The following is a 25,589-nucleotide window of genomic DNA, read 5'->3' as shown; positions in this document are numbered from 1 at the left end:
GGTTCAATTCAAGGCTACATGCAAAAATGTATTCAGAGAATAACAGACTCTCCTTCATTTACTGGCATTGAGTCCAAATATAAGGCAATAACTCAGAGCAGTTTTCAGTGCTGTTTCACATAAAGGTGCAATATAACGTTGACAGAACAGCCCCTTTTTTCTCCTTTCTAAGTCCAGTGGACTTCCCCAAAGGAAAACTGAAGAGTCTGTCATTGTAGAAGCCAACAATCCTGCTACAACATCACATACACATACACACAAGTCTTCCAATATTGGACTTAAAATTTAACTCTTTTGGCAGTAGCGGCAGTAGGAACAACCTCTATCAATCACCTCTGCAACTGGATGTTACCAGGGACTCTGTTTAGTCATCTCAAGTACGCATTCATGCTTCTGTAACTGTCTTCAAACGGATTAACCATTAGCCGTAGGACATGGCATGTGGTTGACTCAGGGGTGAAATGAAAGCTGTTAATGCAGGAGAAAGGCATTGAGCAAGGCTCAGCCTGAGTCCAAGTCTGAATGCCAAGCCCAAACTGCCTGACCTGGATTCCCCTTGCTTACAGAGGTGGAAGGACCATCAGCTCATAAAACCTGAGAACGAGATGCACAGAGGGAATGAGGAAAGTCTCCCAAGAAAACTGTCACAAATGAATTAACATCTTTCTCTTCCTCCCTGACCTGTGAAGCCTGCGGACTCCTTGTCAGAGCCAGGAGGAGTCAAATAGCCCACAGTGAACACACTACCTAACATGGTCAATTTCTCCCCAAATCTAATGATCCCACAGAAAATTATGCAACCAGAAATGTAAAAACAGACACAAGCAGTATTTTATGCACAAATAAAACACTAGCAGTTACTCCAGACAGGAGGTTATGTTAAAGATCCCTATCTGTCCCTTATGAAATACTTTGCTTTATTTTCCTTTTATTGTTTTGTCTCAATTAACAGAAATAGAGCAGATGGGAAGGACAGGAGGAAAGACAGATGGATGGAAAGGAGGAAGAGAAACAATGAAAAGGAGGGAGGAAGGAAGGGAGAGAAAGAGGCAAGGATGCAGAAAAGAAGGGAGGGATGAAGAAAAGGATGGTGGTAGGAAAGGACAGAGAGGGAGGCATAAAATGACAGCAGGACAGATGGGTGGAAAGGAGGAAGGGGGGAAAGAAAAAAGGGAGAGAGGGAGTGTGGGAGGAAAGGAAGAAAGGAAAGAATGAAGAGAGTGGAGAAAAGCATGCTCGTGAACATCCTGTGACCTCACACTGGACGATTTCATACTCGTATCACATGAGATCAGCGCAGTGTTTGCCAGGACCTAAGTCTCTCTCACAGCTTCCCTACCAGTTTACCTGCACATCTACTGACCTTCAGCACAGCTTAACAGCCCCCCACCCTCCCTTCACTTTCAGGAGACTGCTTTCCAAGTTGCCATCCCCCGCATCACCCTCTGATGGTGGTGACACAGCCGCAGAGCCAAAGGACTGGAAAACACCCTCAAAAGCCTTTCACGCGGCTCAGCCCAAAGCCCCGCAGCTCCGGGGAAACAGGCAGCTGCCACCTTCACCGCCCCCGCGCAGGGCCCGCGGAGGGAAAGGTGCGGGGACCGGAGCTCCCGGTACCGGCGGCGGCGGCAGCAGCGCGCTCCCGCCGCACCCTCTCGCGGCCGCCGCCGGCAGCGGCAGCGGCACCTCTCCTCAAGTCCCTCTTCCTTTCCTCAGGTCACCAACGGGTATTTTTTCCTTTCATTATTATTTTGTTAATTTTTTTTTAAGCAGCACACTTCCACAAGACGGCTCCGTGAGCGTCACATGCAAGCGCCGCCGTCCTGACACCGTTCCCCCTCTTCTGCGCGATGCCTGTCCGCCAACACCATAACTCTTCAAATGCAAGCCTTTCACTGTAAATTTTCTGGGGCTGGAACAAGACCTCCCCCTAGCCCCCCCGCCGACCCCAGGACTCCATGTATTTTAAGGAGCAACTGAGGGTTAACTGAAATACCTCAATCACATTCAAGCAGTTCTTTGTACAGCTAGAATGACTCACACAACATATTGACACTTGGTTTGTTTTCTTGTATCATAACGGAACATGATAAACTATCAGTACTGTTAAAGGCACATTCACTCTTGTTACTTTTGGAATGTTAACAAAACACTGATTTGGTAAGAATTCATAGCATTTCCAGAGCTTCTGACACCCTGCGACACAATTGTTCTTCACTGTTTTGCTCTTGGTTATAAGTACCTGCCCCAAAGGACTATCAGATGCTTACAGAGAGATTAAAAGGGGGAGGTGGGGGAAGGAAGGTGCTTGGAAGAAAGTTTTCCACAGTTCAGCACTTAGCTCGCCTCACTTTCAGAATAACAAATTACCACTTAAATGCCTAAAGCAGAATCTGTTGTCAAAGGTGCTTGGTAGCTCCTCTGATTTTTGCGACTAGACATACATGAACCGAGCACCCCAAAAGTTTTCTTGAAAACCCAGTGACTTTGATTCAGCAGATGAGATGCAAAGTGAGCTGCCCCAAATAATGAGTGCTGAACTCTTCTGAAAAATAGCTGCATAGGATCCTTCCCCCTCTCCCCCCTTTTTTTTTTTACTTGTAAGAGCTGTTTCAAACTGTTTCGCTCAACTTTTTTTTTTCAGTTTTTTTTTTTCAGTTAGTGCCTTTCCAGAAATCCAAGAAGAGAAGCCCACAATTGTAAATAGACAAACTCAGATTTGAGTGTCGGCTCACAAGCTTTGCCAGGGATTAATGTTTTAAAATCCTTGCATAGCTTAGCAGATCTTGGCATTTCTATACCCAAGATAAAAATTTTGTTCAGCCTTGCCCAGCTATCAATATTTGCACAAAGTTCAGAACAGTTTCTCAATTTATTTCACAGGGGGAATGTCTTTCTATACACATGTAGCATTTACTGGACAACTGTATTGGTATGTCCTCGCAATTTTATTTGCATTCCCATGGCTACAGTCAAGTAGTACTTGTAGTGGTAAGTCAAAAAAGGTTGAATGGTGACTAATCTCATTTATTCACAAAACATGAACACACTCGCATGCTTTTTAAAGGATTCATTCTCAAAATTGCTCTGAAGATTGTGTGGAATGTTTGGAGCATTCAGGCATTGCACACAGGTGGAGAGGCTTTCCTCCCAGAAAAATGACCAGGCATACCAGCAGCACTTAAATATTTTGGCCTGGAAACACCAGAAGAAGGTGTCACTCCTTCTAAGCAATGGTTTCCCTCTAGAATTGGACAAGTTTTACCAGAAATCACAGCTCTCATTCCGTCTCCAAGGCTCTTGTCTTCAATTCATGCTAAAATACAGCCTGGCCTTCTGACCTCTCTTAATGAATATTGAGTATCAATTTAAACTTAGCAAGCCTCAGACTGAGCTTTAATCCTCCCAACCAAGCCCTGACCTGCACCTTGGTCTTTAATAGGATCAAAACCATTTCTTCCTCTGCCAACCAACCCTGCTACCAGGATGCAGTCAAAGACGATGCTCAGTCACACTCATCTCATCTGAACTTCGTGCTGTTTATTTTGTAATGTAGTTTCAAAGCTCTGGCATTTTATTTAAGTCTAAATTCAATTTCTCACCAGGAGGGACTTATTTTCTATGTCAGCAGCTGCAACGTCCCTTCTCTAGGCTCTGCAAGTACACATGTGTTCAGAACAATGCTGCTGAGGTCACCTCACTGAAATGACGATTGGGACCCATCTTTGCTGCTCTTCCCTCATCCCCACCAACTTTGTCTTTCTGCACCAGATTCTTGCAGAGCCTTGCTCTTCCTACTGCTGCTACTGAACTAGAGAGTCGCTGACATAACCCATAGACACATAGTTCACTGCTCTGACAGCTCTGTCAGGCTTCGCACACATCAAGGTGTTTTTCTCAGAAATACTTTGTGTCTTCTCACGCTTTGTCCTTTTGGCCCCAGCAGCCTCTCCCTCATCTTCTCTGCTAAGCAGAAACCACCTGAAAACTCACATTCCCTGAGATGTCTGGGAACACTTGACAAAGGCACTGGGCAGACAATGTGCTGTTGCACCACCTTATTTACCAAAACACCGCTCTTCCACACAGGGATTTTTCCTGGGCTGATTCCTTTCTCTCACTTCACTAGCACCATCTTATGTGGTCCAACAATAAGGCTGGGATGACACAATGAGCCCAGTCCCGGCCTCCCTGCTCCTGCTATAACAGCACCCTAAATCAGGAGCAGTGCCGCTGTGAGGGGAAGGTCTGGAGACCCTGCGTCACATCCTCAGCTTTCCTGCATTAGGTTTCTCTGCTTGGACTGGATGTATTTTCAGTGTGATGGTGATACCCTAGGAAGCCCTGATGGCAGATTTGTTGAGCCTGTCTGCATACTCAGTTGGCATAGCAGTTCAGTGAAATCACTTGGAGAAAAGCTGTAAGCTTCCGTCGATTTGTAATATTCTCTCCTCAGTTTTCCACCCCCTGTATTTATCATGGCCCATAGTGCCCTGTTGAAGGAAAATACAACTGCTCTGGACTTGATGCAAACCAGACAGAATCAGTTTGTTCAAGACCACTTGAAGTGAGGGGGGGAAATGTTCTTCTACATAATTTTAGTGACAAAGAGACCATAGCAACATGAAACTCCCCAAACTTTTGTAACAGAGCCCTGATTTCACCTGGGCAATGGCAAACATGAAGATGTTTTTTTCTGTGTTAACACTGTGCCGCTGAGAAGAGAAGGCCAAACCCACACAGGTTTTTTTTTTCCAATAAGTCTTTAACTTTATTCTCCAACAGCAATTCTCGAGTTCCCAGATAAGTTATGACAGAGTAAAATAAAGAAACATTTTCACATACATTTTTTTTCCAAATAATAAAGCTGATTCTCAACCTGGTGACAAGTTACCAATAAGACAATGCTTCCAGATCCAAGATTGAAGGGATACGTGGTATACTTTGACAGCCAAAAGCAAACTAAGCTGAGAGAAGCTATGATCAGACAAAACAGGACTAAACAAAAAAATCAAGATCTGCTAAGGACTTCTGTGCAAATGCACAGATATTAAAACTGATGGCTGGCTACAAGCTGTTGTTTTTCATACAGAAGAAAGACCATGAGCAGATGCAGACTACTGGCAGAAGAGAACATAGCAGAGAAGATGACAACAATTTAAGAAAGCAGGTAACTAGAAAGCAAAACTCTTTCATGACCTCTCAGACTGCACATCCTAAACACACTAAGTGATCATGAGGTACAACTGATAAACTGTATTAGTGAAAAGGAGAAATCATGGTCCCACCTAAGTCAGAAGGCCTTCGTGTCATCCCTAGTAAGTACTGTTAATCAACACGTGTAGCCCAGTCATTAATTCAAGCTCTAATATATTTGAACAGACAGAATAAAAGCCCATTGCATGAAATTTAAAACTGCTCTCTTGCTACTTTTGATATTGACCAATCTTCCTGCTCTTTCTCTTCTAAAATATCAGTTCTTGTTCTACGTGCCCCCCAGAACAGAAAATATCCTTAAGTAACAGATTAGGTAGAATTTATAAATGTAAAATTGCCAGCATGACATTATTTGATTGTGAGTCAAGCGTACAGTAATGTCTCAGTGATGTCTTATGCTGTATTTCATTCTCCTATCAGACACCATACCTGCAAACACTACACGGATTTAGCTACACATGTGAATTACTCTGCCACGTACAATCATCTTGGAAGGAGTGGGATTTTAATTACATAAGATAGAAGAATGCTTAGTTCTTGCCCACACAGGAAACTTTTGACTAGTAATGTCAGGTATGGATGAAGGCGGTACCCTTTCATACCGACAAAAACATACTGGCACTTTGGGGAACTGAGGTAAGCATTTGCCAGAAAAATGAACTTTTTCTCGTTCAAACACTGACATATTTTGGCTTAGCAGGGACATGAGCACTGTGGATTTTTGGCAAAGCCTTAGGAGCTTGGCATGATCTGAACCCTGCCTTGGTGAATCTCAATCTACGCTGGCCACCTTTCAGATTTTCAGATAAAACTGTCCCCATGCAGACGCGATAAGACCACAGCACCCATACTGGGAATTAAATACACATGGATACCTAAACTTTAGCTGATATATACCTGTGTGGATCCTCCAGAACGTTATTCTGGCACCCCCCCACCAGAGAAAGAAGACCATCTTCTCAAAAATCTCAGCCTAGTTCAGAGATGACTTGGTTGGACTACTCAAAAAATACCCTGTCTGGTTCACAGCTCCTTTGCCTGCTCCCTCAGCATTAGCACAAGTGCCCAACCCAAGGCATGTGGAGTCTTCTGCACCCTATGCAGAGCTGGCCCCAGCTTCCTGAGACTGTCCCAACTCCTTCAGTGTGGCTACCCTGCTCCACTGGAGACAGAAAACTGTCCACAAAGAAGGAAAAAGAAAGCTCTGCTACAAGAATGGGATGGGACGCTATGGGACTCTGAGGCGCACAGTCAGAAAATGTGTGTCTCCTTTACACTTCGTCGACAGAGCTTTCCTGTAAAAAATCCTCCAACATGTCACTGTCCTCCTGTTTTCTATGTCAACCACAAAAAACAAACAAAAAAACCCCAAACACTTCAAACAGCCCAGCTATCATGGATAAGATTGCCAGAAGTTCCAAGAGGCAGTTAGTTTTAGCAGGAGATGCTCACAATTCATAGAAACATAGAATTGCCTAGGTTGGAAGGGACCTTTCAGATCATCTAGTCCAACCACCAACCTAACTCTGACAAAAGCCATCACTAAACTGTATCTCTAAGCACTATGTCTACCCGTCTTCTAAATACCTCCAGGGATAGTGCCTCAACCACTTTCCTAGGCAGCCTGTTCCAATGCTTAATAACCCTTTCAGTGTAAAAAATTTTCCGAATATCCATCCTAAACCTCCCCTGGTGCAACTTGATGCTGTTTCCTCTTGTTCTATCGCCTGTTACTTGGGAGAAGAGACCAACTCCCACCTGGCTACAACCTCCTTTCAGGTCCTTGTATAGAGCAATAAAGTCTCCCCTCAGCCTCCTTTTCTCCAGGCTAAACAAACCCAGTTCCCTCAACCATTCCTCGTAAGACTTATTCTCCAGACCCCTCACCAGCTTTGTTGGCCTTCCCTGGACCCGCTCCAGCACCTCAATGTCTTTTTTGTGATGAAAGGAATTCTTGCCTACTGTAATGGCAAGCAGAGTTACAAAAACCCAGTGAGAGAGGGAGAAAGAACGTCGAAAGGAGAGTTTGTCTCTAGCTTGGCGTAACAAGGAAAACCTCCCCTGCTGTACCTGAAACTCATTTACACCCACTGCCGAACAGAAGCTGGCTGAGCTGTGTCTCCAAGAGACACACAAAAGAACAGGATGCATTGGGCAGTGCTAGTTTCTAAAGATTATTAGCCCAAAGGGATACCTGTTGCTGCTGAATCACACACACCCTCCCTGAGGGCTGATGATTAAAGTCTAGAGCAGCATCATGTTGGCCATGATGCTCTAAGCAAAATTCACTGTGATATATCTAGAAAGTTTTACCTTTTGGGGCTTGAAAGAAAGAAAGAAAGAAAGAAAGAAAGAAAGAAAGAAAGAAAGAAAGAAAGAAAGAAAGAAAAGCCCAAATCAGGCAACTGACTGCTTTTCATAGGCTTCTTTTAAAACAATTTCCCACAAACAACAAAGAATTCAAAGACATAGATAAAAAACCAATAACTCCAGTTACACATTGCTGTTGCAAAAAGCTAAGTGCATCTGTATGTAGCGCCAGGCTTTCTGATAAACTAGGTGGCATAACACGAGCTCTCTAGGAAAAGCATCGTGCGCTCCTATGTGTTTGTACGGCACTAGAAGTCTTGATCTTGATTGGGGCGCATGGCTGATAGAAATAAATAACTGTGTCGAGTGAAGCAGCATGCACAGCTGTGACCCTACCTTTGGACCCTACCTCTGTGGACACCTACAAAGGACAAGGGTATCACTGGCAGGAATTCTTACACTTAATAATGGGGAAGCATGTGAGAAATAACACGTGCTGCTAAGCCAGCGAAAGGTCCTCTCTGATCATCCCTGAGTAAATAGCTGCAAGTTTAGACAAAATACCCCACACGAAAGTTTGCCATCTGTTCAGCTCGGCTAAGTGATTTCTGGTAAAAGGAAAGGATAGAAAAACGTGTTTTGTAACAGGAGAGAGAGCCCCACGCCCTCCAAAAACATTAAGGGGAAAAAAGAAAAAAAAAAAGAAATGAAAAAAGCAACAGCTGGCCGAGAGCCGCTCAGGGTTTCGGGGCTGGTGGGAGGGAGCGCGGCAGACCGGCCCGCGGCGGGACCGCGAAGGGGCTCCCGGCAGCGCCACCGCCTCTGCCGCTCCGCGGGGCCGGGCAGCTCGGCGAGCAGCCGCCGCCGCCGCGGGGCGCGCAAGCCCGCCGGGCCGGGGCGGGCCGGGGCGGCCGCCGGGGATGCGCCCGCTGCCTGCGGCACCGCGAGTGCGGGAAGAGCGCGGTGCGTCCGCGCAGGGCGGCCTCCGCACCTGCCGACGGGCTTACCTGTGGCGGACCCGGGCGCCTCGCCCTCCTCCGGCGGAGCGGGCTTCTTGCCGGGCCCTTTGCCTTTCCTCCCCTTCCTGCCGTTGCCGTCTTTTTTCTTCTCGGCCATCCCGGCTCCGGCCGGCACCGCGCTCCCCGCCGCTGCCGCGGCCATCCCCGCGGCCGCCCCCTCCGCCGCCGCTGTCGGCTCCCGCAGCGCCCGCGGCTCCAGCATCGCTCTTGCCCGCCTCTGCCGCCTGGGACTTGGAGCAGCGAGTTGCTTGGAAGTTTTGGGAAACTCCTCTCCGGGCCTTTTTTTTTTTTTCCCTTCACCCCCCCTCCCTCCTCCTCCTCCACCCCCTTTTTTTTTCCTTTTTTTTTTTCTTTTCCCTTTCTTTCCTAATAATAATAATAATAAACTCCAGCCCACATCCACACCCCCTCGGCACACGCCTCACTAATGCCCGCCCCAGGCACCGCACGCTTGCTCTTGGGAGGAGCCTGCACGGCCCCAGGGTGTGGGGCGGCCCCGGCCGCGGCCCCGGCCCCGGCCCCAGCCCCGGGGAGGGCGCAGGCACCGCGTCCCCGGCGGGGCGGGGCAGGGCAGGGCAGGACGGGGCGGGTGTTGCAGCCTGGTGCCGCCCAGACGATCGGCAAAGCCCGCGGTGGCTCGTTGCGAAGGCGGGTGGCTGCGGGGCTGGACGAGCTGGGGGCTCGCCGCGGAGGAGATGGAGCGGAGACTCTCCCGGGGGTCGCGGTGGGAGAGAGCGAGAGGCGGCGGCGGCCGCGGTGGCTCCTCAGGGTGCTTGCGTGCTGCCACTGAGACACCTGCTTAAGCTGCGGCTTCCTGCGGGGTTACCGGCGGTGCCGCCCCCCTCCCCCCCCGCGGCGGCGGGGGATGCTCAAGGGAAGGGGGATTTGCGAGGTTAGCGTGCGCTCCCGCACCTGGTGCTTTGCAAGGGGATCCTGCCCACGGGGAGCTCGCGCTTCCAGGCCATATTCTCAGTGTTGGTCTGTTCCTACTTTTGTATCCTCTCAGGGGGCTGATCCCAGAACCACCAATTCTCACAAAGTGAGAGCTGGTCAGGTAAAGCCTTGCTGCAGTTCATAGAAGAAACTGCACTCGATACAGCCAAACCCGAGACAGCTTTAAAGTAACTGGTAACAGTGTAAATACAACAAGCTGAACTCCACCGTTATCGGGAAAACTTCAAGAATCTGTATATATAGTTACTCAGCTAACCTGAGCCATGTTCCTCACTAGTGCAGATAACCACTATCTGTAGGACATGCACTTACACCATTAGGTGGGAAACACAATACTCTGAGAAGTTACAGAAAAGATCTGCAAAACCTACTTAAAATGTCACACTGGAAGGTTTTTCTTGTATGCTTGGAAAGGTCATGCAACGTGGAAAACCAGGTAGGATCAGAGCCTAAAACTAGGATTGCTACTTTGCAGTTCTTAGTGTTTCCTCCTTCTCTTGAGGAGGCTATTCTGCATGTCCCTTAGCCTGCAAAAGCATTTACAATGATCACCATGCACAAAAGATGCTATAGAATTGTTTTTCATTATTATATGACTGAAAATACTCAAAAAATCTTCCCGAGTCAGGCCCAAAAAAGACAAAACACTCCAAACCTAACATATACCTATTTCCTCATCTTCTTTGGATGAAAGTTTTAGGGCTCAGTTTCAGGGTTCAATTTTTTCAAGATACTGCCCTGGAGCAAGAAGCTTTTGAAGAACGCATTGGTTAAACAATGCTGGTTTTTCAGCATTTGGACTTTGAAACAAACAGAAAAAAACTAATGCTTGTGTAAGTTCTATCTCTACAGTAAAATTAGAGGACTGAACAACATCGACTGCAAAACAATAAGGCAACAAAATAGACTTCCTAAGTGGTCTGGCGATAAAGCACTAGGGAACAAACCAAACCACGGGGAAAAAAAAAGAAAAAAAAAAAGACGTGTACAATTCTTTACACAAAAAGTTACAGAAGATGCCTGCTGCACGATACATTTGAGCGACATTTTGGATTTCTTGATACACGGTGTTATGACATCCTTTCTCAAATGTGCTGAACCGAAAATGAGGCAATAACCCCCAGGCAGAGCGGGGAGAGAAAGCAAATCTCACGGAAGATCAGCTGGAGATGGGGAGAAATTACTGGCGGCAGTAGCCCTGTTTTTCCTTAAGGGGTCACTACTCAGCAAGGAGGGAGCCTACTCCAGCAAAATGTAAGGGACTATGTTGGGTAACAAAGTGTACTTTTAAATAATCTCGATATGACCTGATTTTCTGTACTCTGCAAAATCTAAATGTTCAAGGTAAACATTACCTTCACGCCGTGTTCATCAGTATTAGACCGTCATTACAGGGAGTTATCAGCAGTGAGGCGCCGTGAGCAGGACGCAGACAGACCCCCACTAAAGACTTTCTTTTTGAGGGTGCGTTACTGTGAGAAGACCCCAGGAGCCTGAAGATGCATTCAAAATGAACCCCTAAAACTGAAACGCCAAATTCCTGACTCCCTGGCACCTCCTCTGTCAGAAATTGGAAATTTCTTGGGAAAATGTACGTGAAATCTGCCCCAGAAGTAAGCCTATTATTCCCAGAATGAAGACAATAATTCATTTTAGACAATGGGTCATAGATCTGCAGCAGAAGGGTGTGATTTATTCCTGTATACACCAATGAGAAAGAAGCAGGTATTGCTTATAGCACATAAGACTGTCTCTCCTTCTTTGCTGTAGCCAGCTGCAAAGTACTTCAACAGAGTAGCTAGCTGCTGATTTAACACCACGTTAAAAGGGTTGTTTTTCCCCCTCAGTTGCTGTACTGTGGTAGACAGTGGGCTTGTCAGAGACCGGACAGAAAATGCACAATGTACAACAATCTTCTGAGCTGCTACAGCACATCCAATGTACTGATCTCAAAGCACTTTATCAGTTCCCACATCCAAAGGCCACTTTGGACATCTTGGAATAGAGACATGCAACCATTTACATCATTCCAGTGGAGTGAGAGCCATAGCTCAGACTGCAAAACCTCATAAAAATGACTCAGTTACTTGGGGAACTGAAGTCAAACTTTCATGTGCATCAGTTCATCATAGGACAGGTAGCGGAGAGGTGCCCTCTTGTCACCAACACACGGATAGAGTCTGTATGGAGCTTTTACTTGTTCATCTCCTTGCTCTCTCCATGTAAACTTCTTCAGTATAAAAATTAAGCTCTGCCTGTGACCAAGTTCATCTATCTGTTTGTAGTCTGGCTACTCTGGACCTCTGCACTTTGTGCAATTATTTACATCACACAAAGTGAATGCAGAATGCTGCTAAGTCTAATTTTTCACTCGCACAAACATCTCTGCAAAATGCAATGCAGGGCAAAAGAGACAGATCAGTAAATAAAAATAAATAGAAAGTGCTCCAGAGTAACAAACAGTTGAATAAAACTTCAACAATCTGATTTTCTTTTGCTTCTAGGTCCATTTTTACAAATACACTGGCCATACAAATGGGGGTTAATTACAAATACTTTGAGACTCCAATGCCTGGCCAAGAGAATATAAAGTGTTTTAAGACCTTTTTTTTTCTCCCTTACAGAAAACATACTCATTTAACAAAATCAGTTCCTGAATTAATAAAGTTCATGGTTTAACCCCATTCTCAGTCTTCTCTTAAACTGAGGTCTGCCAATTTCTCTTTTTCTTTATTTGGTGTTCCTTTAAAACCCATGAAGGCAAGTGGGATGACAATAAACATCAAAACTGCTTATTGCCACTCCATTGGTGGGAAGAAAAGAGTAAGAAACATCAGCATAAACAGAACTAAACGGTCAGGTCAAGATGTATCCTAACGATAGCTGTGAATAAAACCCATTCTTACTTTAAGTTGGACTTGAAATTTTGTCAGCAGCTAAGCACCAAGTCTTTGACATCTACTCAGCTGAGTCAGGACAACAGTTGCTTTTGTTCTACTGACATTTTGAAGATGCAAATCCTGATTACACAAAAGTATCCTAACAGTGGTTTAAAGGTCGAGCTGACAGACCAACATCTTTGGCAACAGCAGCAATCGTGACAGGTGATGACGTCCCATTAACGTCTCTTTTCAGGAAATAGCACATTTCATAATTGTTTGTACATGTGTCTGTATATATGTTGCTACAAACAAGCTCTGGTAGCCTCCAATTTACCAACAATTTTTACAGACTCAATTTGTGAAAGTTCGGAGAACTGTCATAACAAGAGAAACAGATACTTTAACATTTACTGTTTCAGAACTTTTTAGATCATCTAGTCATAACTGCTTGCCCCATAAATGTGCAAGACATTGATGCTGTTCGGTGTAAGATGAATGAAAAGATCTTTGTGTAGTTAATGGGCATAAGCTTTATCTTCCTCAAAAACATATCAGGCCAAAGTTTCTACAGGTTACTACACTCCTGAAAAACATCACTAGTCATAATCAAGGATACTGCCTCTGAAAAGAAAATAAGTGAAAATGCATGGAAGGTGAAAATCTATTAAGAGGAATAATTTTGGCAGCCCCTGTTTGAATCCAAGCTCCTCCAGCAGCGGCAGTTCTGACAGCTCTCTCACTTTACCTGTGTTCAGTCCACACGTTATGCTCTCATGAAAATGAATCCAAAATAATTTAAGTGTATATTGGAACTTCATTCAATTTCTGGGTGGATATTCTAACTCAGGACTAAAAAAAATCTGAAATTAAGTTCAGACAAATTCACTTGTTAAGGTAATAAACTCTAATCACATTAAAAGCACCTTTGATTAAAAATGCCAAAACAGAGCTTTAATGTGGTTTAACAAATTCACATTAAATGCATAGCTGTTTTGGATCCAGATTGATTTTTGTCACTGTGAGCAAGACTTCAGTGGCCAAGCACGATAACCCACATCATCCTGTTGCACTCACAAGGGACCAGCAGGCCTTCCGAATTAGACTAGCACGCTCTGGGTATAAATCTGTGGTTAATCTGTGCCCCATCACGGCCAGCATTCATTCATTACCTCTGTGGTGACACATCTCAAAAGGGATGTTGGCCCCGATCCCTTCCAAACCTGCACCCATGTGGTCACCAGTTTCAAACTGTGCTCTGCCCGGTGGGTTTGGTAAAGCTATTTCTGTCTCTAAACTGTCAAGCCACACAGGTAGTTCCGTATCTTGTGTGGTCTTCTCCATCACAAGAGCACTGGAATTGTGGCCTCTGCTTTCCTGTGACTCCCCTCTTCTTCAACAACAAGCTGGCCTGTCCTGTAGGCAGCCAACTGACAGAGAGCACAGGCACCAGCCTGGAGCAAAAATGATGCTCCCGACGCAGTGCAATTAACCTAGGTGCATTATTCCAGAGTCCCTCACTAAATTGCTTGGCTAGTCTGATGGGTCCTCAAGGGCTCCACTTCATGCTGTCTTTGCTCCACAGGCTCTGTGAAGAAAACAGCTCCCCTTCGCCGTCAATCAGTGCAGCTCAAGCACTCTGGAGTGTTTTGCCTACGCTGCCACCCAAGGTTGTTACAGCCTTCTTCATGAGGTTATCTCAATGACATGCAGTCTCCAAGATGTCTCGTCTTCAAAACACCCCTGTGTCTGTGTGGCAAAGCTACTAGCCTCTTTCTTTACAGAAGGGGAAAAGGAGTTAGAATTGAGGGGGGATTTAGACCCAGCAGTTCTTGGCTTTGTAGCTCCAAACACTTCATGATCTGGTCATCAAAACAGCATCCTGAATTAGGCACATAGGCTCCACATTCAGCATCTGAGGAGTGTTCAGTGCCTGTTGGTGAGATTCACAACTGCCATGTCTGCTAAGCAAGAAGCTACCCAAGTGTTAACAATAAGACAAGACGCCTCATTGAAGCTTAGGAGGCTTTCAACTCTAAGCTGCAGGAAGGTGCATTCATGGCCCCAGAGTGAAACAAAAACACTAGAAAAAAAGCAGATGGTATGTAAAAATGATTGCAACGAGGACAGACTACCTCCCTTGTGTCTGTGCTAACAGCCCAGTGTTGGAAAATGTCCTCTCCCCAGGAAGGAGAAACCTGGGTTCGGTTCCTCTATCTGTCTGAAGAGACGCAAGTGCACATCTCTCATCTCTCAGGAGTTAGCCAGGCTCTTAGGCACCTTGGCCAAAAATTTTGGCCTGGTGAAATACTTAGGAGAGCAGGAACAGGAACTGAGACTAGCCTTTTTTTTACATAAGTGCTCTGATCACTACTATGCTTTCTTTGTCCCTGGCCCAGTATGTGGTGGGACAACTGTGACTGAGGGTATTCCCTCTTGTCTGAGCATACCAAGAGGTCTAGCCCCATAGACCAGACATGCAGACGTACAGTTTTTGCATGGATTTCACTGAAAGCTCAGCTAAATGGCCTGCTACTAAATACAGAAATTGTTTGGATCCATTTCGTCATTAATATACAAAATGAAGGATGAGACTTTGCCCATGCATATACCTCCCCACATGTGTATACACACACACAGAGACACGGACACACGCACGTTCACAGTTAGTTCAGAACTGTTGTGATTCAACTGGAGCTTTTGCTGCCCATGAAAATCAGCTAGATGAGCAGCAGTAAACAAAAACATATTGCATGTGGGGGGAGGAGTCTCTCTGTGTGGGCTTTGTCTTCTCCATAACTCTTCTTATTTAAATCCTAGGCAAAAATGAATAAATACAGTGTTAGAGAGGATGTACAGTCACTCCAGATTTGTTTTAAGGTCTTTCATCCAGCAGGATAATTAAGTTGTGTCTAATTAATGCCTGAACCAGTGGCAAGATAGCCTGCTGTGCCTTATCTGTGTAAGAAATATATATCTATAGCTAGCAAGTCTTGACTGTTTAGCTCAGGCTGTGAAAATTTGTGTTAGTAATTGCAGCGTCCCTGGTTAAATCCCTGATTTAGCAGGCATCATATTAAGCACAGGAGTATTTCTATGGCAACTTCTTTGCTTAAAGCCAGGCACAGACTTAGGTACCTTTCAGAAATGGGGTTTGGTAAGGATTGTTCTTTCAGAAAGTTTTCATGCCCTTTCCTTTCTAAATAAGTGCAACTTCTGGTAAAATATGTCTGATATGCCATTCCTCCTATCAAAGTTTCTCAGCTGCAACCTTCAATGAGAATTTTCTATGAGGAGTAATACATTGCTTTCACTGAGTTGTTTCAGCAAGTTGCAAGCACTTCCCATCACATCCAAGCAGAAGATAATTTTGGTAGGCTTGCCTCAAAAAGAGAAATATGGTGTGCAGGGGTTTCATTTCATGCTGTGAAATAAGGATTGAAGTGAAAGGTTAAATGGGAAACTAGTCAAGTGGTAAATTAAAGCCTGGGGAAATCCAGTTATTTCAAGCCTCAAAAAATAATGTTTTGAAATTGTGTTAAACACAGTACCCTGGCGGGTGGGGTGGAGGTGAGGTGTTACCTGCAGACAGGCCAGAGCAAAAAATGTATATTTGTCTGTTTTGAGCCATGCCAGACGCTGGGAGGGGGGAAGGAGAGGGGAAATGCACCCCAAATACACCTGGGTGCTCTGTAGTTATCCTAAGAATAGGGTACCTGGCTGACAGACAGGAGCTGGGAGCATAAATCTGGAAAATTGCTCTCTACATGCCCAGCTCTTGTAATCTCCTTTAGGACCCTGCTCCTGGCCATTGTTAGAAAATGGATATTAATCTGGATGGGACTTTAGTTTGACCCAGTGTGACCAGTTTTGTGTTCTTCTGCTTTGCATGCAATTTAACAAATGCCTAAGGTTTCAGGTCAGCATGAGGCTTCATCATGTTTCTAAAAGAAAGTGGTGACTTCAGTGACCTGTAAGTCAGTGCTGGTTCAGAGCCGTTTATATGAACTTGTTCTTTCTTCCCAGACTAATTACTTTCCTTTTTTTCCACAAGTGTAGAGACATGGTGTGAAGTTCTGTTGCCCTATCCTTCTGCCACAGTTAGGGTGACCAGACCCCCGTGGTCACTGTCTCACTTCCTCATTTTGGGGCATCAGAAATTATCAAGCTATACACCTCGTAAAAGATTGCCAAGGGGAAGTTAAAACTACATTTTAAGAAGATCTTAATTTTTCTTTTCATGACTTCATGACATCTTTTCATGACATTCAGAATCATGAATGAAGGTATTATGGGTTGCTTAGTGCTGGTGGGAAAACTGAATTCAGCATAAAATACCAGAAAAAAGGGCTAAATATAACTTTGTTTGGCAAAAGGTGTGGTATGGAAGGTAGTGAATGTGGTGTGAAGGCTGAAGAAAAATCCAGAGGTCAGATCCCTGAGGGTGGAAAATCAGCACGGTTCCTTTGAAGTCCATGGGAATAGTGATTTGCATGCCTGAACATTTGGCCCTAACACATCATGACTATTTCCAGATGATCCCTAGTCTAAAACATATAGATAGCAAATAGCCTTGCTTTTTGCTTACTAATTCCTCCCTTTTTAAAGAAAGTCTCAATAGGGAGTCAAGCTAGAGACCCTCAGCACTGTAAGTGCCCTGATGTAATCAAGCTGGTGTGACTTCCTCTGTGGATAAAACCTTTTGTGAAATATGCTTTACGCAGAATTCTCTCCAGATCCTCAGGTCATACACACACACACGCGCGCACACACACACACGTACAAAATACAACTCAGGAGGTGATGTGGGGCCACACAGATCCTAGTAAACACAGTATTTTAGCACACTTGTAGACCTAAATACATGTATATTTAGGGTTCTTTTGGCTCACTGGAAAATTCCTACAAGCTGTGCCCTGTCTGCCAAGTTTCAGTGCTTAAAAATACAAATAACTGGGATCTGGGTACTTCCTTTTGGGGCAAAGTTTTTTAAAAACCTTCATTAATCCTACCCCTATGAAAACAATGCAGGACTCAGTTGTCAGGGAATAAAAAGTGTGGTTCCTGTGTCACTAAATTCTTTCAAGTGGTTTTAATTGACTCATAAAACATTCAAAACTGAGCCAAGACAGGAATCCTATTACCCTAAATGTACTAGTCCTATACAGCTTGCTAGTAAAGCACTGGAAGTTGTGGGATCACCTCGCTGAGCAGAGAACAAAAGTATTTTAATGGCAATTCCGCCTGCAGGTTTATTCATGAGTTAAAAATTGACAATGAATATGCTGTTCCACAAGCACAGACCTTGGTCTGTTCGTGATTAACCCACAGAAAGAATGCAGATATCTCAGTTATAAGGGAGAATATGGAAGTGCTATTTGATAATTTGATTGCTCTGTGTAGCTCTATGGTGGCCCATTATGCAAACACATTTAATCCTATAGTTTGCTCCTGAGTTATTCACCACAGCTGCTGTGGAGAACTTGGTAATTCCAGAGTCACCATCTCAGCTATGTGGCTAGTCACCCAAGTCACAAAGTTTATGTTCCGAGAGGGGAAGGTAACGTTTATAACAAAACCCAGGGTCTCAACCTAATAATGGACTGATAGTGGACACTGTTTCCAGTGCATACTGATCTCTATTCTCTGTCAATGGGTATTAACTATTCCTTCTTTTGACAGTTTTCGTTCTGCATCAGGTAAGTGATGGTCAGCCTTCTATTAGCATTCTTTATGTCTGTCACTTTAATTGTGTGGTGGCTTCAGATTAAAAGGACTCTACAGAAAAAGCAAAGAGAATACAGTTGACCAAATCCTGATGATTTGGTAAGAACCTGTCAGTAAAACCTGGGAGGGGTCAAAAATGCCATGAAATATTCCAGGGTGCACCAGTAACCAATGTGTTCACACCAACGGGTTGCAGAGCAGAACCACTGGTAACAACTTATTGCACAAAGAAAACAAAGAAAAGACATTTTTTGTCAAGTGTCTTCACAAGGTATCAGTTGCCCAGGGACTCTGACCAAAACCACCAACTCCAAAGGATCTTGCGAGACTAAACAAGTAAGTCATCGAAGAAAAGTACTCCTGGGGAATGCACGCTTCCAATACGGTACATTAAGACTGACCTTAGTTGCCTTGCCTTTCAATATTGCCAATATTGCCAATACCGTCAATATCCTCTTAGCAGGCAGTGAAACAATGTGTATCCACAGAGACTGAAGACAGTGTGAAGAAATTCAAGAAGACAATTGACTTACTTGCAACACTAAACTCAGCTGTATGGTCTTTAGTGATGCAGGGTCATGTATGCAACAAAATAAACCAGAGCCCATACTGCAAGGAAATTGGAAAAGAAAATATTGCTGTGAATGCAAAGCTCTGGGAGTGTGATGGAAATCTGGATATTTGCTGAATTGCCTAATAAACATACAGAAGAAATCCTCAACAGGCTGACTTGTGACAGGCAAAAAGAAAGAAAGAAAAAAAATAAACAGCATAACAAAAATTCATGCAAACGTCAGGTGATTACATCAAGGCTTTTTAGTGCCATCCTATAAATATAAGCAAGAAAAGGAACATGAGACAAGGTCAGGAACAGGCAAGAAAACTGGCAGGAAAGGAACAAAAGCGCCAGCACTTTGCCATTTTGTGCTTGAGTCCTGAAGAGCTGGGCTGGCCATGCCACTGCTCTGTCTCAGACCTGCCATTTCACTGGCCGCGGGCCAAACCGTGCTGAGATGCTCTGCCCTGCAGGTTTCCCCGTGTGCTCCTTTCAACTTCTGGAGGTAGAGTTAATGGCAGGGAAAAAACATCAGGTTTTGCCTGTGCGTCTGAAACACCTTTGGGCTGGCCCTTGTCTGAAACCTCAGTAGAGCCTCTCTGTACAGACAGATACCATTTAACAAAGTACAAAGTAATGGATAAAGAAATCTCTCGAGTGCGTGGGTTGAATCATAGTCTGCAACGGCAGATGGTCCAGCAGGTGCATGACTTGTCTACAGCAACAGGATGCAAAAGATATTAAAGAATCTGATGAAGTGTCTGATGGTCAGGGACACCTCAAGAAAATAATAAGTCACGTTGATACGGATCCCAGTGTTCTGGCAAAAATAAATAAGTGAGTGACTGCCTTGAGTAAAGTGCTGAGAGCTAGAGGATAAGCTGAACTAGCTTGGAGAGAATAGTTAGCTAGCAAGAGTTGCTTTATTAAAATTAAAATAGTTAAGGATCAGTAAAGCAATCAATTGCAAATGCTGTTCCTTGTGAACAATGGGGAAAGGCAGGCCTTGTTTGGAAATGGCATTTTTCCAAATTTACCATAGTTTCTCAGGTAAGCTAATAGCTTTGGCAGGCAGAAATGTGATGCAGAGAAAGAAACTCTGTGCTGTGACTTCCCTTGGTGCAGTAAAGTGAGTGCCCTAGCACCCAGGCTCACACCACATACTGTGGCCTGAGCTGTCTGAGGATCCGGATGGAGCAGATGCAATGAGCAGACTGACAGACGATAGAAGTACCAACATTGAGCAGCTCTTGGTGTCTGATATATTTGGGGAGGAGGGTGCAGTCTCCTGTGGATCCAGTGTACCTCTGTACAAATGCAAAATTTGCTCAAGAGGGGGAGAGCTTTCCTACACCCATGTGTTTATTGTCTTTCATTCATTCATTCAGGGTGATATTTTCAAAAGCTTTAATTGTCTGCATTTTGGACTGAAAGCCATGGTGAAACCTCCCTTTTGCCCCACATGCCCTATTTTCTTTAAGAGCCTAAATACTCCTCCAGGAAATGCCCACCTTTGTATGTCCATTTCTTCCAGTTTGTCAGCTTGCACCCTTGGCGTTAAGACAGCGGTTTTGGTCTTCCTCATTCTGCAGAAAACTGCATTTCTCTTTCAGAGAGGAAATGCTCAAGGCTTGGAAACTGCTGAGACAACCTCTCAACCTCAGCCTGGAAGCTGCACCCACTCACCCAACAGAAAATCTGACCCATCCTTCAGACATTGCATGTTATGTTTACAGGTTGTGGTTACATTTAAAGCAGTTTATCTTTGTTCTTACCAAATAAAAATGTGAAGAATTTACAGACAAGTTTAAACAAAGAGGTGGGATCTGAGTCAGATTCTTCAGTCATCAGTTGTTTTACACGGTCAATTAATTACTATTTGCTCTAACATCCATGAATGCCTTCTGGTAACCACCAAGCAAATGACAGTGTTCACCTCCAAGAAATGTCATCAGTTCTTGAAAAGATTGTCAGCAGCACCATTTGTTTGATTTAATTGTAATAATTCCTAGCTTTTAGGGAGTCCCTATAATGACTCCCTGTTGAATAGAGGTGGAAGCTCAGGCATGGTGCAATGAAGCAATTTGTTCAGGGAAGCACATCAAAGCTGTGGCAGAACCATAAAGATGCCAGACCTTCAAAATATTGTTCCAGGAATCTACAGAGAACCATTTTATGTGAGATCTTTACTCAGGACACAAGATGTTGTTGTTTGTCCCTTTCAGGCTGTGTTGCTGGTGAAGTCAGGTGGTCCCAGCCTGAGGTAGGATGCAGGACACACTAGACCTGCTCTGGCCTTTTTGCTGGGCTGCACAGACAGGGTGCCCAACAAGTGTCCCTACACATAACATAACACACCACAGGCCACAATCTTTTTGAGGAAGGCTGGCCACAGGAATTTAACCTTAAGGGCCATATCTATTGCTCAGATCAATAAGAAAATATGATTATGGGCATTGCACTAGCCACACAAAAAGTCATTGACAGGAAGAAAAAAAAAGCCAGAGTAGGGGTTTAATATTGTGCTGAACTAACCACATGTCACTTTCAGAAAAGTTAACGCTCTCTGGGATAGGTGAAACAGTAAAAACAGGTTTTGTTCCCGTTTCATGGACATTGATTTAAGACACCACCAATTTGACGCCACTGGTACTAAACTCCCAGTGGTGCCCAGAGAGAGAGATTCTGCCCTGAGATGGCATCAGGTAACCCCCAGCGTAATGGCAACGCCAGTTTATGGACTCAGCTCATGCTGTAGCCACCTTATCGTCTCTGAAGCAGTGCCTGTGGAGGTTGACTGCCACCATAATATGGGCTATGGATGACTGTACACACAGCGGGGGTTCGCTCGCCCCCTCTTTCCTGTTCTTCACGTGCGTCTCTCTCCCACAGCCCTTCAATGCCTCTCACCTTTCTTGGGGCTCGATGTGCTGAAGGAAGTTACTCCAAAAGATGAAGTGCAAGTGTTTGGGGTAAATACAATGCCCAAAACGATCAGCAGGGCTTCAGAAAGAAAGACATACAGAGATGCTATAAAACTTTCAGTCCAATAGCAAAACACAAAAGTATTTTGCTAGGGCACAGTCATTGTTGTACTATCATTGTGTTGTGGACAAAGAGGGGCAAAGTTTGTCATGTGTTAGGCAAGCCTGAAAGGACATGAGAGCAGAAACGAACTACCCCAATGGAGTATTCCTGGGAGCCATCTTAGTTTAGCAGACAGGACACTGGAGTGGAGGTAAAGAGGTTGGAAGATTGCAGAGGTAAAATTCTCCCAGACCTTTACTGGTTTAGGAGCAGGGTTTCAATGAATTATCCCCACTCAAGATCCTGACTTTCAAAAATATAGCTTTGCAAACAGCACAGCTGGTGCTCCATCAAAACAGCAAACTCCATCCTAGGAACTTTTGGGAATGGAAAAGAGAAGAAAACAGAGAACACCTCTCTGTCAAACTGATTTGCAGCCACATTTTTAAAACCCTGTGCATTCCTTGTCCCTGCATCTGCTTTGGATAAAGTACAGAGAAGGGCAAGACAGATGGTTGAAGGCATGCAGTCTGGTGGATGTGGTGGAGTCCCATGCACTCCATGCAAGTGGAACAGAGAAGATGATTAGGGAATTATGGAAGTAAGGAGCATCAGTAAAAGCAGAAAGTGGTAGTTCCAAACACAACCCCTATTCTTTCCAAACATGAAAAGGAGTACCTTTTCACACAACATTTAACTAGTTACATTGTGGAACTCCTTACCACAGGACATTGTGAATGGTAAAGGTTTACATGGAGTTCAAAACCAATCTGATAAACTCATGGACAAAAAGTGACTCAGGAGCTATTAAATCTTAACTGATCACCCATGACACTCAAGTTCTTGGAAACTGGGAAATCATTCCCAAAAATCCTCTTGTGCATACCTCCCATGTCCTTACACTCTTCTACCGCTATGGGCTGTTGTCTAGTCCCAGGGGCAGGATAGTGGGCTAGATGGTCTTCTGGTCTCAGCTAAGCACGCTAAGTTTAGGCAAGACAAGTTCTCTGTGTCCTTGTTTTTGCTGTGATCCAGCTTGTCTCTTTTTTATTCTTTTCCAGTTTGTAAGTTCTACAGGGCAGATGGATTTGTACAGGGGAGAGGGGCGATCCCCTGGCTCAGGGCCTCTCAGGCCTCATCCAGGCACTGCATCCTGTTTGTGGCCCCAGAGAGGAGAGAGAATGACAATCCAGAGGGGCTCCAGGAGGCCACTGGGTTGGTGGGACTGGGGCAGTGTCCTGGGAGGAGGGGCTGGTTCAGCCTCAAGCAGAGATGGTTTCGGAGCACCTCACAGCATTCTGGCTGGGAGGACCGGGGAGCAACAACAGGCATAAGGTGAAGCTAGAGATGTTCAGGCTGGAGATAAGACACATTTCTTCCCCATGATGACAACCAGGCAGTGCAATGGGATGCCCAGAGAGGCTGAGCCTTCTCTGTCCTTGGAGGTTTTCAAGGCCCAATACAAAAAGCCCTTATAAAGCCGTGGGTAAAGTTCCTTGTGCAGAAGACTCTCGGTTTCCACTGAACCCTCTGGGCCCAAAGATAATGTAAATGCTAATGAAATGCCATCAGTTCAGTGTGTAATTTCTCTTTGCTTCTGAAATATATGTATGCAGGCCTTGGCATTTATACTCATGCGAAAACAGAGATTAACTTCAACTTCCCGCATAACAATAATTACCATTAGACTGCTCTGCCCTAAGAAAGGAAAGTACATTAACTCTGCCAAAAGCAGAGAACAGGTTTTCAGCCGGTGTAAGTCAGCGCAGCACCACTGAAGCCAACAGGCTGCACTGAGTTGCACCCGCTGAAAGTCGGCCCCACGCACTTGGAGCGTCGGTCCCTCACCTTCCCCCTCTGCGCAGACCAGCATCCCTGCGTGGTCAGGAAGGCCACCCGGGTGTCGCCCATCAGGGCAGGAAGGCCACCTGGGTGTCGCACACCAGCAGGCTGCTTGTGATAGATAGATGGTGGGCAGGGAAGCTGCTTTGCCCGCGCACAAAGCCCGGTGTGCTTGTGCTCCCACCGAGAGGAGGGGACACGCAGGTCACACAATCTCCCTCATGCCATCAGGGAGACTAGCCAGACCTCTCACCCCCGCACACAGGGGAGGAGAAGGAGGAGGAGGAGGAGAAGGCTGCTTCCTCTTCCTCTTGCAGAGCTGACAAGGCCCCTTTTTCCTTTTGAGAGCGCTGCTGGGTGGGCAGCTGGGTGCTGCCGGATCCTAAACAGCACACTACAGAGCTGTCTTCGAACTGACAACAGCACAGCTTCCCTTTCCTACAGCCCTTTCTGCCCACAGAAATACGATTTTTAAAGAGGAATGGCCCTTGCCTGGGATTTGCTAACTCCAAACATCCATCCTGCTTTGCATTGGAACGGCCAAGAGTAACGGGCTGAATTAATGCCTCCATTTGCCACAGCATCAGTGTAATGCTAATTTTATCTGTTACATAGTAATAGCAAAAATCCTAGCAGCAAGGCAGGCATTGAGTTGGCTTTGGTCTCCCCTGTGGGCCCAAAAGATGCTTATGCTTGCTTTAGACCTTATCAGCATCACTTTGTTGTGAACTCCCCTTGCTATCCGTATCCAAAATAAAGCATCACCTGACACCTGTTTTGCTTTCTCTGTTTTCCCAAAACAAGGTGAGGACACAGACGATGCAGATGATGGAGCTTTCCATTTGTGTTCTCTAGTTTGAGTAGAAAGGGGGCAACATCTTGTCTGACAGCTACAGCTGTGCTCAGGTGAAAAGCTGAAGCCTGCCCTCCACCAACATGGTTGCAATGGTGAACAGGTTTTTGAGTCCTCAAGCCAAATTCCTCCCAGCAGAAAAAAAGCTTCCAGCTGTAACACATCACGGCCACCCAGCAAAGCAATGACATGGAGTGTGATTTCTTAAGAACCCTGTTTCTTTGTCCAGCTTTGTGATGCAGTTTCTCCTTCCTCCCCTTCCAGAAATCCCATTTAAAAATGCAGATATTGACCAATAGGCACTGCAAGGTAATAAGAGACATTTTTCCTCATTCCCAGCATACACTCAAACCGAGCAGGGTGCGTTCACAGAGGGACCTGTGAACACATGCACTGGCTGCTCATGCTGTTCAGGAACTGGTTGCACACACTCAGCAGAGAAGAATTTCCGTACACCTTTTGGTTTTCCACCTGTGTTCAACCTCTTAATTGCAACGCACATTGCTTACTTGAGTCATCTATTTAAGTCAGTGGGGCTACTCACTAAAGTGCTACTCATCAGGAGAAAGGGTTCTCCACGCAGGCCACAGATACCTGATCATACTTAAATTTGTGCATTCCTGCTCCAGGCATAATTAAAACACCTTCACATGATCCCTTTAACAGCCACAAGATTTTGGAAAGTCAGAGGAATGCAGGATTGTAAGAGAAAAGTGTATGCCAGGCAAACAAAGAGTACACAAGAATTGCAAAGAAGGAAGAAAAAAGAAGCAGGGAAGTAAAAAAGTGTGCAATGCATCAAAGTTTTTTGAACTGGTCCACAACCGCCAGAGGGAATCTTCCATTTTTTTAATGTAATGGAATGCTTCAGAAAGTGTAGAAAATTATGTTGGGTCACTCCATGGTCTGTGTGGCTCATCTGCCATGTGTGTAGGATTGTTACTAAATGGAAAATATACCACTATTTTTATTATGCTGGAGGATAGGAAACTGGGGCCAAGAGGGGTTTTTAGTTCTCACATTTGAATAACAAAGCTCTCAGACGCAGGCTGCGTGTCACCGATGCTGTTCTTTTGAATCATCTAGGTTACAGATCTTATGGAATGACACGTGAAGAGACTTGTAAAATATTACACTAATGTTTATTGTCCTCTTTATCTTCCTAATGTGTCATATGTCCAGCTTATTCCTGTTTTATAGTACCG

The 25,589-nt window shown here is 45.0% G+C and overlaps 1 protein-coding gene across 8 annotated transcripts in view; it reads right to left on the bottom strand.

The window, feature by feature from the left end:
• The window catches only part of NRG1 (neuregulin 1), a 477,064-nt gene that overhangs the window by 177,496 nt on the left and 273,979 nt on the right, over window positions 1-25,589 (bottom strand). For 5 of the 8 annotated variants that reach the window (XM_063319571.1, XM_063319573.1, XM_063319574.1 and 2 more), the window contains exon 1: window positions 8,535-8,763. The exons of the other annotated variants lie outside the window; for them this stretch is intronic. In XM_063319571.1, coding sequence (XP_063175641.1) covers window positions 8,535-8,748 — 214 coding nt within the window. In that variant the 5' untranslated portion in view covers window positions 8,749-8,763. Of the gene's footprint in view, window positions 1-8,534; window positions 8,764-25,589 lie in introns of those variants that run through there. 8 annotated transcript variants of the gene reach the window in all.

Source organism: Chroicocephalus ridibundus, chromosome Z (genome assembly GCF_963924245.1).
Source record: "Chroicocephalus ridibundus chromosome Z, bChrRid1.1, whole genome shotgun sequence".
NCBI lineage: Eukaryota > Metazoa > Chordata > Aves > Charadriiformes > Laridae > Chroicocephalus > Chroicocephalus ridibundus.
Note: the sequence above shows the minus strand (reverse complement) of the source record. Positions and strands in the feature narration are given on the sequence as shown.